Source organism: Chanos chanos, chromosome 1 (assembly GCF_902362185.1).
Source record: "Chanos chanos chromosome 1, fChaCha1.1, whole genome shotgun sequence".
Taxonomy (NCBI): Eukaryota; Metazoa; Chordata; class Actinopteri; order Gonorynchiformes; family Chanidae; genus Chanos; species Chanos chanos.
In genome coordinates, this window is record NC_044495.1 from 5,251,620 (window position 1) to 5,264,211 (window position 12,592).

Genomic DNA, 12,592 nt, shown 5'->3' on the forward strand with positions numbered 1-12,592 from the left:
ATAGAGCATGCGTGTAGTAGCCATCCCAAAGATAGTTTGAGCACAACCTCACACTGTATTATAAGGCCTCGCAGATGTATGATTGAACCTTAGAATGTTACTACTACAATAATAATAATAATAATAATAATAATAATAATAATAATAATAATAATAATAACAGCAACACCGGATTCCTTATCCAGTGTCTGAGTTTAATTATTCACAGACTACTTTTTAATTGTTGAAGTCGAAAGATATTTTATTTAATCGTAATTAACACATCGTTTAACTAAAGCGACTGTACGTATACAAATCATATACTATTTTACATTCATTTTAGGGAGGATCTCCTTTTTTTTCCAGATTATCATGATAAAGTTTTTCCTGATGGTCAACAAACAAGGACAGACTCGTCTGTCAAAGTTCTATGAGCCCGTGGACATTGGGAAGCGGGCCGCTCTCGAGGCTGATGTCGTCAAAAGCTGCCTCGCGCGCAGGAAAGAGGAGGTCTGACGCGTTTCGTTTCTGTCCTCTCTGAAGGACCATTTATTCTTTATCGGGTATAGTGCATACCTGAACTGTGACACTTGAGCACTGGGTATTTTAGATCAAAGTTTTACGACGATTAAATGCATTTAGATGCTGATAATACTGTGTATATGCCCTTGCCTCGTGACGGATTTTTTATGCCTCTTTTTTATTCTCTTCAGTGTTCTTTTGTGGAGTATAAGGACTATAAATTGGTGTATCGCCAGTATGCTGCCCTGTTCATTGTTGTCGGCATCACAGATAATGAGGTATTTTTACAGCTTCACCATATAAGGGACTCAGATATTGGTGTCAAGTCTGAAGAGTCCATATTCTGTGGGAATGAGGCTTCACGAGGCCTTTCATTTCAAATTTCTCATTGCCAAGTGCTTTAAAATGACTACAGAAGAAAAGAAGGAACTAATTTTTTTTTGTCTTTTCTCTGTTCACAGAACGAGCTCTCCATTTATGAACTGGTGCATAACTTCATTGAGGTCTTGGATAAATACTTCAGTCATGTTGTAAGTTTATACTTTGTTGGAGAAAACCATATTTTTCATTTTTCTAGGTTGAATTATTTGCTATGTCATGTCATTTTTTCTGCTCTTTTCACAGAGTGAACTAGATGTATCCTTCACAACTGAGAAATACTGTTTTTGTTTCATTTCAGCCCAATGCTGAATTTCTACATTATAATTCCTGATTTTAAAGGTTTTTTTAATCCATTTTTTCAGTGTAGCAGTTATATTCAATACAACAATGTAGTTTTATAGATTTATCATATTACAACATAATAGTTTAAATGTAGTTGTGTAATGTAGAATGTAAAAACCCCCGTCACTGAATGTGGATATATTTGCATTGTTTCCCTTAATCCTAATCTCAGATTATGTTCAATTTGGATAAAGTGCATATCATTCTCGATGAAATGATCTTGAATGGACACATTGTGGAGACCAATAAGAACCGTATACTGGCACCACTACTGGCTCTAGATAAACTGGCTGAAAGCTGACCGAGTTACAAATCTGTCCGGAAGATTAAATCCACCTTCATGCTTTCAGTTCAGTCTTTGCTTTTGGGACTTGTGTGTTAAGTTAAACATCTGATATTGCTGTATATTTCGGATGGCCTTATTCACTTTTTGGATCATGGAAAAAGCCAAAAGAAAATGATGGAGGTCCAGGCAACACTGTTCATACTTTGCAAACATTTTAATGATTATTTTTGGAGCATACACATTTGAAAATATCTGTTTACTTCAAACTGCAACTTGAGTTAAATAAATGTTTATAATATACAAAGAAAATACAAGGGAAAGCATAGCTTGCTTTTTTCTTTTTTTTTTTTCCTTCGTTTTTTTTTTTTTCCTTTTTTTTTCTATTTTTTTTTTAATGTGCCTTGCACACAGAACCAGTGTTTTTGTCTCTATAGCTTTATTGTAAAATTACACAAATTCACTCAGGGACTTTGATCCTTTTAGCAGGGCAATGAACAATCGAAAAAAAAAACAAAAACAAAGAAAACACACACACACACTCTCACACAATAACGAAAACGCAAAAAGGAGAGAAATAAGCAGAATGCATGATTGTATGCAGTAAGATGAAGTAAAATGAAAGAAGGGAGAAAAAAAAAGAGAAAAGAAAATCCTAATATTTCAAATGATGCAGGCACTAGTAAAACTTAAAACCAGTTAAGGAAATGCCCAAATACTCTCTCTAGTTACAGCTCTATAGAAGCAGGGAATCAGAGGGTTTGGTGTTGGAGATGTCGTCTGCAAAGGAAAAAAAAACAAAACAAAAACAAAACAAAAAACACAAAACACGAAAGAAAAGAAGGAAAGAAAGAAAGAAAAAAAAGCCTATGTTGAACTTTACACTGATGCTCAGAGCCCAGGTATGAGAGTAAACACTGCAGAGAATATGAGGACACAGTCCTGACTTCCAGTCACTCTAGCCCTTACAGCAGAGGAGTGCTCTGGGACAGGCCTGGTGGGGAGCAGCAGGGGGGAGCTAAGGAGACCCCTTCAACCTGTCAATAGGTAGTGGAGCTGACATGGGACGCTTCCTTATATATATCTCTTCTTTGTTTGGGGGGTGGGGGGGGATTTCATCAGAGCACACAGCGTTTTTTGTTTTGTTTTGTTTGTTTGTTTTTTTTGTTTGTTTGTTTTTCTTTTTTCTGCAACAAAAACACAACAGGCTTGACCATGGATGGGTGGGGCATCTGGGTGGTGGACATGGAGAGCATGCTCAGTTCAGGTGGAAGCCCTTCTCCATGGTAGCAGCAAGAAGGCGCGCTCGCATGATCTCCTCAGACGAATACTCTGGCAGCTTCAGGTAGTGCACACATGTGTTAACGGAGGGGTAGCTGGAGTCTGTGGCATCCACCTATAAAACATGGTTTAAATATACCTCTTAGTCCGTCTGGTATACACTCTGCTCATTGTTTAAAGGGGGAGTTCAACCTTTTTCCACATAGAAGGGCCATAGTTTGTTTGTTCATACCTCTGATGCGTGTGGGTTTTGCTTTGTTTTGTTTTATAATCAATCAATCTATCATTTGGGTATTGACTTGATTTTTTAAAAGTCTTACTTTCTGTATTGACCCACAGCACTTAAATGTACACTGATTTACAGGGTCATGAAGAGTTGTGTTTTAGTGTACAGTGAATGTCCAAATTAATGACTGATGAAATATCAAAAGAGAACAAACAGAAAATAGAAACATCTACTTCAGGGTTTTTTAAGAGACCTGTGAACCGATTTGCTGTCACAGAGAAGTCACACATGCGTAGAACTGCAAATTGTAAATTGCTTGTTTTGAAAATGTAATTGACAAAAATCACTGTTATAAAAACACATCATGAAAATAGACTGTGCGATTACATGCAGCCAGTTGTCAAAAAGGCCCCCTGTGTCATCAAGCATGGCCCCTTGTAATGGTTACTGCCTGTAGCATAGAGCATTATCTCTCAAAGAGATGTGCTGGTTTTAAGAAATCTTAGTTGATCCAAACGGGGGAAACTGTTGAGCTCCGGGTGTGGAACTGGCTTTACCTTGCGGACTATCGTGAGTCGAGGGTGAAGGTTGGCTAGGCCACCAGGGGGAAGTGTTGAGCATCCGGTAGTGAACTGGAGGAAGGCTTTTCTCTCATCCGACGACATTCCACACAGCACCCTCACAAAGCGCAGGAATCCAGGACTGTGGAAAATACACAGAATGAGGGGGAAAAAAAACCCCACGGTTGCCTAATTTCTTGTTTAAGCAGAACTACAAGCAGGTTCATTTACAAATTACAAGTCCATTCTCAAAAAAGGGCAGGTAAAACAACAGAGGGGAAATTTCTTCACTGTCCATGAAGAAATAAGAGCACTGTGATACAAAGCTAAGGATCTGTATGTAATAACAGGTACGGATTATGTATATTATAATTCTATTTAAAATGTAGGCTTTTGCAGAACTCACTGAAGCTCTAGACTAGAATATCTGAACGGTACCATGTAAACAGCGTGACAGACTGAAAATACCTGTCCCTGGTGTATCCCAGTTTGGGCTCTGTGTAGTTAATGATGTCCTCGGCCGTCCAGGAAGGCGACTGGTTCCCACACAGGATCATCTGGACCTCTTTATGACTGAAGGAGCTGAGCTTCTCCATTGGGAACACCTTATTAAAGCCCTCTGCATCAGCAGGACAAACATCACAACAATCATCAAAACACTGACCCTACACTGTACTGTGTATAACAGTAACCACACTATTTATATTATCAGTATGTCTTTGGCTGGAGAAAACAAAACTTTTCAGGACATGCAAGACAACAGCCACACAGCGTGGTGATTAAGGCTGTGACAGCTGTGTCCTCAAAACCGAAGACTGTAGTCCTCACGGTACAACGTGATGTCAAATCACAGGGAATGCACTAGCCTAGTACAGGAGAATATTCTACACTGTTTGTTGTTTTAATTAACAATAATTATGATAAGAAGTTTTTCATTTCTCATCATGAGAAAACACATGGCCAACGCTTATCATGAGATGCGCGTATGGTTTAACTGAGCAGGTAGTTATGACAACGTTAATGACAATGTTGACCCAAGTATAAACTTTCAATAACACATGGTATCATTACTCAGATCATAAATCACATAAATCATATTGGAACATATGAATCCACATCAGCAAATAACGTAGAAACTAATCGCTAGGCTTCTCTAAGTGTAAAATTGTTTTTTTTCCCTCATGTGGAAGTAGCTGTGTATTGATCTGATCAAGGTCAGAGCAGTCGATCATACTACTGCAGTCACCAGGTGTTTCTTCTTCTGCTGAAATGGCATGAATCAGCCTGAGTCCTGAGACCAGAACGTTTCTGCATTATACAAATGACCAGTGTGGTAGTGCTTCAGTTCTGCAGTCGTTTACAAGAGCAGGAATCTTGTAGTCCTTTTCTTGATGAAGAACCTCAGAAGGTACTGATGCCTTTGATTTCCTCCGCTCAACGTTACGGAGAAGAGCCTTAAAATAACTGCTGCTCATGTTTAGTTGGCTTACACTCGCCTTTTTTAAGAGAAGAATCTTTAAATAAAAGGCACTGAAGATTAGTTTTCTTTTATTCTCGTTTTTTCTAAACGGCTCTGTCACTGTCATACAAACCCAGCTGTGGCCCAGAGGCCGCGGTACACATCAGGCTGCAAACACAGGCTGAACTGTTACACTCCTCAGTCTATTCTAAACAGATGCAAAGCTGCATAATTTATTAGCTATTCTGAAGTCAACAAACAAGCAGTCAACAACAAACAGTATTCACCCACTAAATACAGGAAAATGGATTTCTATCAAAGCCCGATGCTAGTTAATGGTTTATAAATACTCCTCGTCACCTATTGACATCCAATAGACTTAAGGAGGTAATTTTGTTAGGTGGCTATGAGTGGCACTGGGGATGTGTTTCATTGCCATGTGTGAGCATGGTAAACTCTGAGATAGTTACGATACCTCTGAAAGCCTCCATCTGTTTCTGGATACCGGTGTGCATGCAGAAATCAAACATGAGCTCCACATATTCCTCTGCATTCTCCATAGTCACCAACTGGGGAAAGAGACAAACCAAAAAGATTACATTCAAACCCCGACATAAACAATCAATTTAATTTTCCAGAGTCCACAGGGCAACCAAAGGGCTAAATCTGACACATTTTATTGCTGGACTGCCCAAAAGCACTTTTTTTGTTTTTGTTTTTTTTTCTGGCACTGGTTGTCCTGTCTCAGTTTGACTCTACCCTACCACTGTCAGTTCACTTATGCAAACTTTGTGAACACAAATGTTACTATGGTAACATTAGATTTACCTCATCTTCTCCATTGGGCTTGAGATCCACTGCTGAAAACCCATGTACTTTGGAAGAGGGACAGAACTGGAAATTCAATCTGGTGAACGGAGACAATACATAATTGACATGAGAAATCAGGTCACACTAGGCATGTCCTGCCCCACGACTGGTTGTCAAAACTAGACATGACACACATACAGAGAGAACAACTTTATGAGATGCTTATCTAAAAGCTAAGCAGTAAAAGAGTTATGGATACAAACTATGTCAGACTACGCTGTTAGACTGGGTTTTATTGGGCTATCAAGATGATGCTGATAAGGAGAGTTTTCTGCAGAAATGACTGTACAGCCCAACAACATTTAAATTAAAACACATAGTCCAGAAGCAACTCAACGGGAAGAAACAGAAAACTAGATTATGTCGTTTCATGCCATTAGCTGGACCATTGTTCCAGCAGTAGAGCTCCAGCAGTGCCCTGGCTCTTACCCCAGGTCTTCCACACTGAGCGGTGGACCAGAACCCATTGGGTTCTTTAGCATAAGGTCCTGAAGCCTCGTGTTCTTCTCATCCTCCGAGAGACTCTTATTGCCCAGGATTTGCCGACGTTTCACCGCCAGCTCCCTCAGTTCTTTCAGGAACTGGGCCCGATGTGGGTTCACCAGTTCAAAGTCCTCCCACGTCAAGATGCCGTGGTACCAGGCTGGTGGTTTGGGCTTAGGCGGGTCCAAAATGAATTCTGACTTGGAGTCCTCATCAAAGCTGCCGACCGAGTAGGTGTCCTGGCCCTCCTCCGTGGAGGCTTCGGACTGGATCTCGGAAAAGTGCCGTTCCGATTCGCCGCGGGACTGATACAGGAGTTTGCTCATGTTGCTCTTGATGTCCCCCATGCAGAGTAGCTTGAAAAAGGGCTGCGAGATTGGCAGGTCCACCAGCCTGTTGTCCTGGATGCATTTGGCCAAAAACACGCCCAAGAAAAGGAAGAGCTTGGTGATTCGCTCCAGCTCATCACTGTCCTGAGGGAAGGGGGCGGGAAACAGGCCACAAGACCGCTGAACGTAGTAGCCCGGTGGCTTCAGACCTCCACCCAGATCCACCTGATCAAAAACAGAGTCAAAATAAATCAACCAGTTACAGGTTGTCAGACATGTGTGACATGAGCTTTCATTGAGCGTCATGTTTAGTTATTAGAAACTTAAGTTTGCAGAACTTTGAGAAAAAGAAATCAACTGAACTATTCCAGGGATTTGGTAAGCTTTAATGAAAACATATGAATTGTTCATTTATTAACTTCTACAGAACCAAATAAGTGTTTGCAACAATGCAAACTCCAGTGTTTATTAATGGTCCTGTAAATCACGATTGCTTCTGGAATATGATTGAGTAAACACTTCATAAAATCATTTTAAGAACACTTGAAACAGCGGTTGCAAACACTGTTCGCGAAGTGTTCAATGAACACATAAAAACACTTAAACACAGAGTGCAGACACTGTTTGATCTTTTGAATTCAGTACTCGCCTGGCGTGACTCGTCGTCAGGGAAGTCGTCGTCACATAGCCAGATGCCCAGAGAGGTTCTCTGGAACTCAGCTGCCACCAGTGCGTAAAATTCCAGTGTCGGCCCCAGACCTGTACCTTCCTCTCCCTGGAACTCCACCTGAACACAGACACACCCACCACCACCATCATCATCATCATCATCATCATCATCATCCATGCAGATTATTCAGCAGGAGAGGTACCCGGCCAAAAGAGAAGATACAGGTAAAACGACTATCTGTTATAATAAAGATCACTCCCGTCCTGCAGTGCTGTAGAAAGGAGATCACGGCATTTAACTGAATGGACAACCAGGTAAATAAGTACGGTGGTGTGGTTTTACATGTACAGTATATTCTTGAGGAAAAAAAAATGAAAAGATCTTGAGAGGACGTTTTTATGGGACCGCTTGCTCTCCGTACCTCCAGGACAGACTTCCTGTCTGCGTGGATCTGCATCACACTCTCCGCCCACTCCATCATGTTCTCCCCACGCGGAACCTTCACGCGCTCATGTTTTAGACGGCCCACTCTGAACTCCCCGGGGTCATCCCTCCGCACGGTGGTGGAGGGCCGCGAACGCTCCATAGTCGCCTCCCTCCGATTCTGCAGCCACACTATCGCCCTTGAAACCGACACAAACAGGGGGGTGTGTCTTAAACGATCTGCTCATCTCTTAGAACGAGCATTTGAGGGTTACTCCACCAAAAGTGGTCAACTATACAAATACATAATGTTATTCTAAAATAAAATTCTGTCAACGTATATTTTTTTTTGTCTATTTTTATTTTTTTTCCCCCCTGTTGGTTAATGCTGCAGAATTCCTCGTTTGGGAGCATTCGATATTCAAACAGGATCTCAGTGCGGACCCCGTGCCGAACACACACCTGGAGGCTCCGAACGCGGTGCAGGTGAAGTAAAGCTGCCGTGTCTCAAAGGGGATTAGGAAAGGACACTTGCTGGTCAACTGCTCACACCAGTCAGGCAGGGCCCCACTGGCCAGCGCAAGAGGTTCCTAAGGGCCGAACGCACAAACGTCACGCTTATTGTTGTCGGCATTCATGATTTTCTCTTCATGTTAAAAAATTTTTCATGCAATGCAAAACTTTACAAAAGGCTGAAAGGCAGAGAGGGACTTTTACACTCGATTTCCCTCAGAGACCAGACAGAGAACATTATTTAAAAGACAAGCAGCAGAACTCCACTGAGAAAGCCTTGTCAAAAATGACTTTTTAGATATATGCGTCAAATGCATTTTTAAGGACTCAAGATATTGTTTTATTCAAGTGTTTTTTTGTTTTGTTTTTTTTTTTTTGAACGTGAACAATTATTGATTCCCAGTGTTGAACAGATGTCCAGAGCAGTTTCTAAAACGAACGTGCCCTTCATTTCAAAACATTTATTAAACAGATGGTTACCTCAATCTGCTGCAGAATTTTAGTTGTGATTTTTTTGCTGGTGAATTCCTCAGGAGGTGCATTGAACTGAAGATCATCCACGTCTAGGACACAAATCAAAATTTCAATAAACCCCCCAAATCCACCGGGGGGGGGGAGGGGAGGGGAAAAAAGCTGAATTAAGGGGCAGTCTGTGGCTTACCTTCCTGCAGCGTGCGGCTGGAGGTGGGCTCTCCCCCGATGATGAAGAGAATTCGCAGGAGCTGCAGCACGTCCTCCACACTGCATGCGCTCTGGCTGGAGCCGGCCTTGGCCTGTGCCTGCTCCCGGGCCACCGTCAGGATATCGCAGCTCTGCGAGCCCGTGAGCGCCCCCTGGCTCAGACCCGACGTCCTGCAGCCGCGTTCGCAGAAATCCTGCAAGCATACATGCCACCTGTTAAACGACTCTGCGTTTTTTTACAAACATGCATACACATGAATAATTACACAAACCACACACACACACACACTCTCTCTCTCTCACACACACACTCTCATCACTTCCTCACACACACACACACACACACACACAATTTCTCATACACCCATGCTCTGACAGTACTGACTACACCCAGAGACCAGTTGATACGCATTGAATCATAGGACTTTGTTGTAATACAACATATGCTTGTATGACAAAAGTAATGAACCAAAAAACAAAACAAACCAACAAACCAATTTTACAAAATTAAAACAAACAAACAAACAAAACAAAAAACAAAACAAACAAAAAAATAAGAACGTATTCACGTTGATGTCTTAGTAGTTTCATGATAAACATCCAACACCCATGAGCCATTTAAGAGCACAGCAACAACTTTCTCACAGGTGGCTACACAAGTGACAGTCAAGCAAGAAGAAAAAATATTGGAAAATGGTGGAAAAGGGAAAATAAAGATGTATGTATATAGAGATATACTGAAATATATTGAGATATATATATGTATATATATATGCACATCTGATGCCGTCATATACCTTGTATGCAGCTATGAGCTGAGAACAATTTCTGTTTTTCCTAATACTTTTATTAGTGCCGGTTAGTTTCCAGAGGCGTAGGAAAGAGGAGTCAGCATTCTTCTGTATGTAGCTTATCAAGTCATTCTTTGGTAACTCATCAGTGCCAAGGAACTGTTCCACATGCTCTACAGACCAGCAAGCCTACAACAGGAAGAACCAAATGTTGGTCTTTCCTGATTGTAAAGTCTCACGCATTTAGACATGCATTACAGTAAGGGTTTACTGCTAGAGGAGAAGGAGGAGGAGGAGGAGGAGGAAGAGGAGGGGCCCCATGTAATTACCATTATATACCACTAGAGGGAGCACAGTCTCCTTGCTGAAAGGTTAGTGACGACTGAGGAGAAGGAAGAGCATTTACACATTGGAGACAGCCACAGAAATTCACAACCAAAGTCTTTAATGGATAGGGGAGAGTGAGTGAGTGAGTGACTGAGCGAGTGAGCAAGTGAGTGGAGAGAAAGAGAAAGAGAGAGAGAGAAGAATAGATAGAGAGAAGTAGAGTGAGCTGTAGTGAGAGTGGGATTGAACGAATTATTACCATCTTTCCACTTTCTTTCTCTTTGTCGGAATCCTTCATTTCCCTGTACATTATCCTACAATGAAAAAGTAAAAAAAATATTATTACGAGGGTTCTCAAAGGTCTGGATAAATGAGAAGAGACAGAGTGACAGCCCAAAAAAAGAAAATAAATAAATAAAAAAGGAGACTCAAGACTCACGTGTAGGTGGGTTCCCAGATGCGCCTGAGTTTGTCAGATTTGATGGTGCCGTTACAGGAAAGCTGAAGAAGTTTCTGAACATAGTAGAAGATGGTGGACTTGTAGTTGGAGAGAGGTAGTTCTACTTCCCGCGTGGTTCCGAGCCCGGCCACTTTCAAAACCAGAGCCAGCCGCGGCGACGGGGCGCACTCTACCTCCTCCAGGACCTCTGAGCGAGGCGTACCTGCAGAATGGACCACACAGAACCACAGACCATGAGCAAAAACATCATCTACAGCAGATATACATATTCAAAAGAAGTCACTCATCAGCTCTGCACTGGCACCTCTGTAATCCAGGTCTCTCTCTGTCTATCTGTCCCCCACTAGGGTGTCAATGTTTGGGGTCTTGGATTGAAAACATGGTAAAGTCTAAACTATCAGAGACCCGACACCTCTCCGGGAACTACACACAGAGGCAGACAAAGTACCAGAAAAGATCTTAGCACCACTAATTCGAAGACCTGCCACACCGGTGCAGTGAAGGAATGAACTGAACTCTTGTTAGTCTGTGAGGTTGCGATTGGTCACCTGGAGGGGGAATCTCTAGGTCAGTGGTTTGTTGGACGTTGGTCCGACCCGGTCTGGGGTCAAATGCTGGTACCAGGGCAGAGAACTGGCGTTTTAAGACGAAGTCGTCGTCCCAGGTCCGGCGTCGGCCACCCTTCATCTCATACTCCTCTTCCTCCTGAAAAAACCAACACAGAGCAGCACGGTGTTCAGTCACTGAGCTCAACTTCACGACACAGAAAGTCATTCTTGTCAAAGGTCGTACGGCTCGACAGCGACGACGCGAAACACGACGACAAAAACAAAACACTGCATTCTCCGAAAAAAACCCAAAAAACATTCCACATAGCCAAGGGCCTTCGGTGTCCACAGAGGACAGAATTTATAACGGCCTGATTCAATGAGCAATTTCAACAACTTGAGATTGAGTTCTCCAGAGGGTTGTTACAGACGTGTCATCATCAGCATGCATTCATGCATGTACTAAATTTCCAGAGAAGGAGAGAGAAAGACTCTGGCATTTGGACTTTAAAAACACCGATTTCAGTGACATGTCATCAGGCTTTTTTTTTTGTTTGTTTGTTTGTTTTTAAGACTTGCACGGACGGCAGACTGAAACGGCAACAGGTTTTACCCTGTGAATATGAACTTGGGAACCAAGGTTCACCCTGGACCGTACCAAAACTTCCTCATACTCCTGGTCTTCCTGATTGTCGTCTTCATTCTCATCGTCATCGTCGTCAGGCTCGGGCAAGTCCTCCTCGTCATCCAGCTCTGCCAGCAACGTGTTCGCACGACAACTGTCCAGGAAATCTGGAACAAAGAGTTAAAAAAAAAAAAAAAAGAAAAGCAAAGAAGAAATGAATGATAAACAAAGAAATACGCGAAACAAGATGTCAATTATGTACATACGGGCAGCATTTACATACGGGCGTACTGTGCTGTGGATATGTTCATTTATTTATATTATTGCGATGTTCTCATCTAATATGAAATTTATGATACGTGTTGTAAACATGTTACTAACATGTGCTCATAATGTTCCATACACTACATAAATAGTGATAAGGCAGTAATGGAGTAAATATGCCTGTACAGTAACAGGAAAGAGAGAACCCACACAGGGACACAACAGTACAGACACGCAGAACTCAAGAGAAGAGAAAGTTAGACGATTCCCCAAAATGGATTACAGTAAGACTGAACTTGAGGTTAAGACGCTCAAGAACGCAAATGCCCAATTTTAACACATAGGCATTCTTCTGACCGCTTCTAATCTTTGATAATGTACTTTTTCGAAAAAACCAACATGTCATCAGTCTCCAGAGAGTCTGTGCTAGTTTGCTTTCTAATATCCAGTTGATACTTGAGGCAGTGCTGATGAGAGAGAAGGTATGGTGTTGCCGAGATGTGGAACAGGGCACGTTAAATGCGTTTTAGGGCAGGCACGGTGACAGTGTGATAGACAGAAAGAGACAGTGGGCA

General features: G+C 42.0%; 2 protein-coding genes across 4 annotated transcripts in view; one reads left to right on the forward strand and one right to left on the reverse strand.

Annotated features, from left to right (window-relative positions):
* Positions 1-334: 334 nt before the first annotated feature.
* On the forward strand, positions 335-1,801 carry ap4s1 (adaptor related protein complex 4 subunit sigma 1). The gene is made up of 5 exons (XM_030778972.1): positions 335-489; positions 693-779; positions 963-1,031; positions 1,126-1,137; positions 1,397-1,801. Exons 1-5 carry the CDS (start codon positions 352-354, stop codon positions 1,523-1,525), a joined length of 435 nt encoding a protein of 144 aa, XP_030634832.1. The 5' UTR covers positions 335-351; the 3' UTR covers positions 1,526-1,801.
* A 964-nt stretch (positions 1,802-2,765) lies between these two features.
* Positions 2,766-12,592, reverse strand: part of hectd1 (HECT domain containing 1) — a 32,748-nt gene continuing 22,921 nt past the window's right edge. For 2 of the 3 annotated variants that reach the window (XM_030778953.1, XM_030778946.1), the window contains exons 27-42: positions 11,787-11,920; positions 11,129-11,285; positions 10,560-10,782; positions 10,380-10,434; positions 9,800-9,982; positions 8,983-9,196; positions 8,802-8,884; positions 8,271-8,398; positions 7,807-8,008; positions 7,365-7,502; positions 6,333-6,940; positions 5,862-5,940; positions 5,509-5,602; positions 4,043-4,193; positions 3,572-3,716; positions 2,766-2,903 (exon numbers count right to left, since the gene is read on the reverse strand). In XM_030778953.1, the coding sequence (XP_030634813.1) occupies positions 2,766-2,903; positions 3,572-3,716; positions 4,043-4,193; positions 5,509-5,602; positions 5,862-5,940; positions 6,333-6,940; positions 7,365-7,502; positions 7,807-8,008; positions 8,271-8,398; positions 8,802-8,884; positions 8,983-9,196; positions 9,800-9,982; positions 10,380-10,434; positions 10,560-10,782; positions 11,129-11,285; positions 11,787-11,920 (2,732 nt within the window). The remainder of the gene's footprint in view (positions 2,904-3,571; positions 3,717-4,042; positions 4,194-5,508; positions 5,603-5,861; positions 5,941-6,332; positions 6,941-7,364; positions 7,503-7,806; positions 8,009-8,270; positions 8,399-8,801; positions 8,885-8,982; positions 9,197-9,799; positions 9,983-10,379; positions 10,435-10,559; positions 10,783-11,128; positions 11,286-11,786; positions 11,921-12,592) is intronic. The other variant, XM_030778961.1, reaches the window with a different exon arrangement.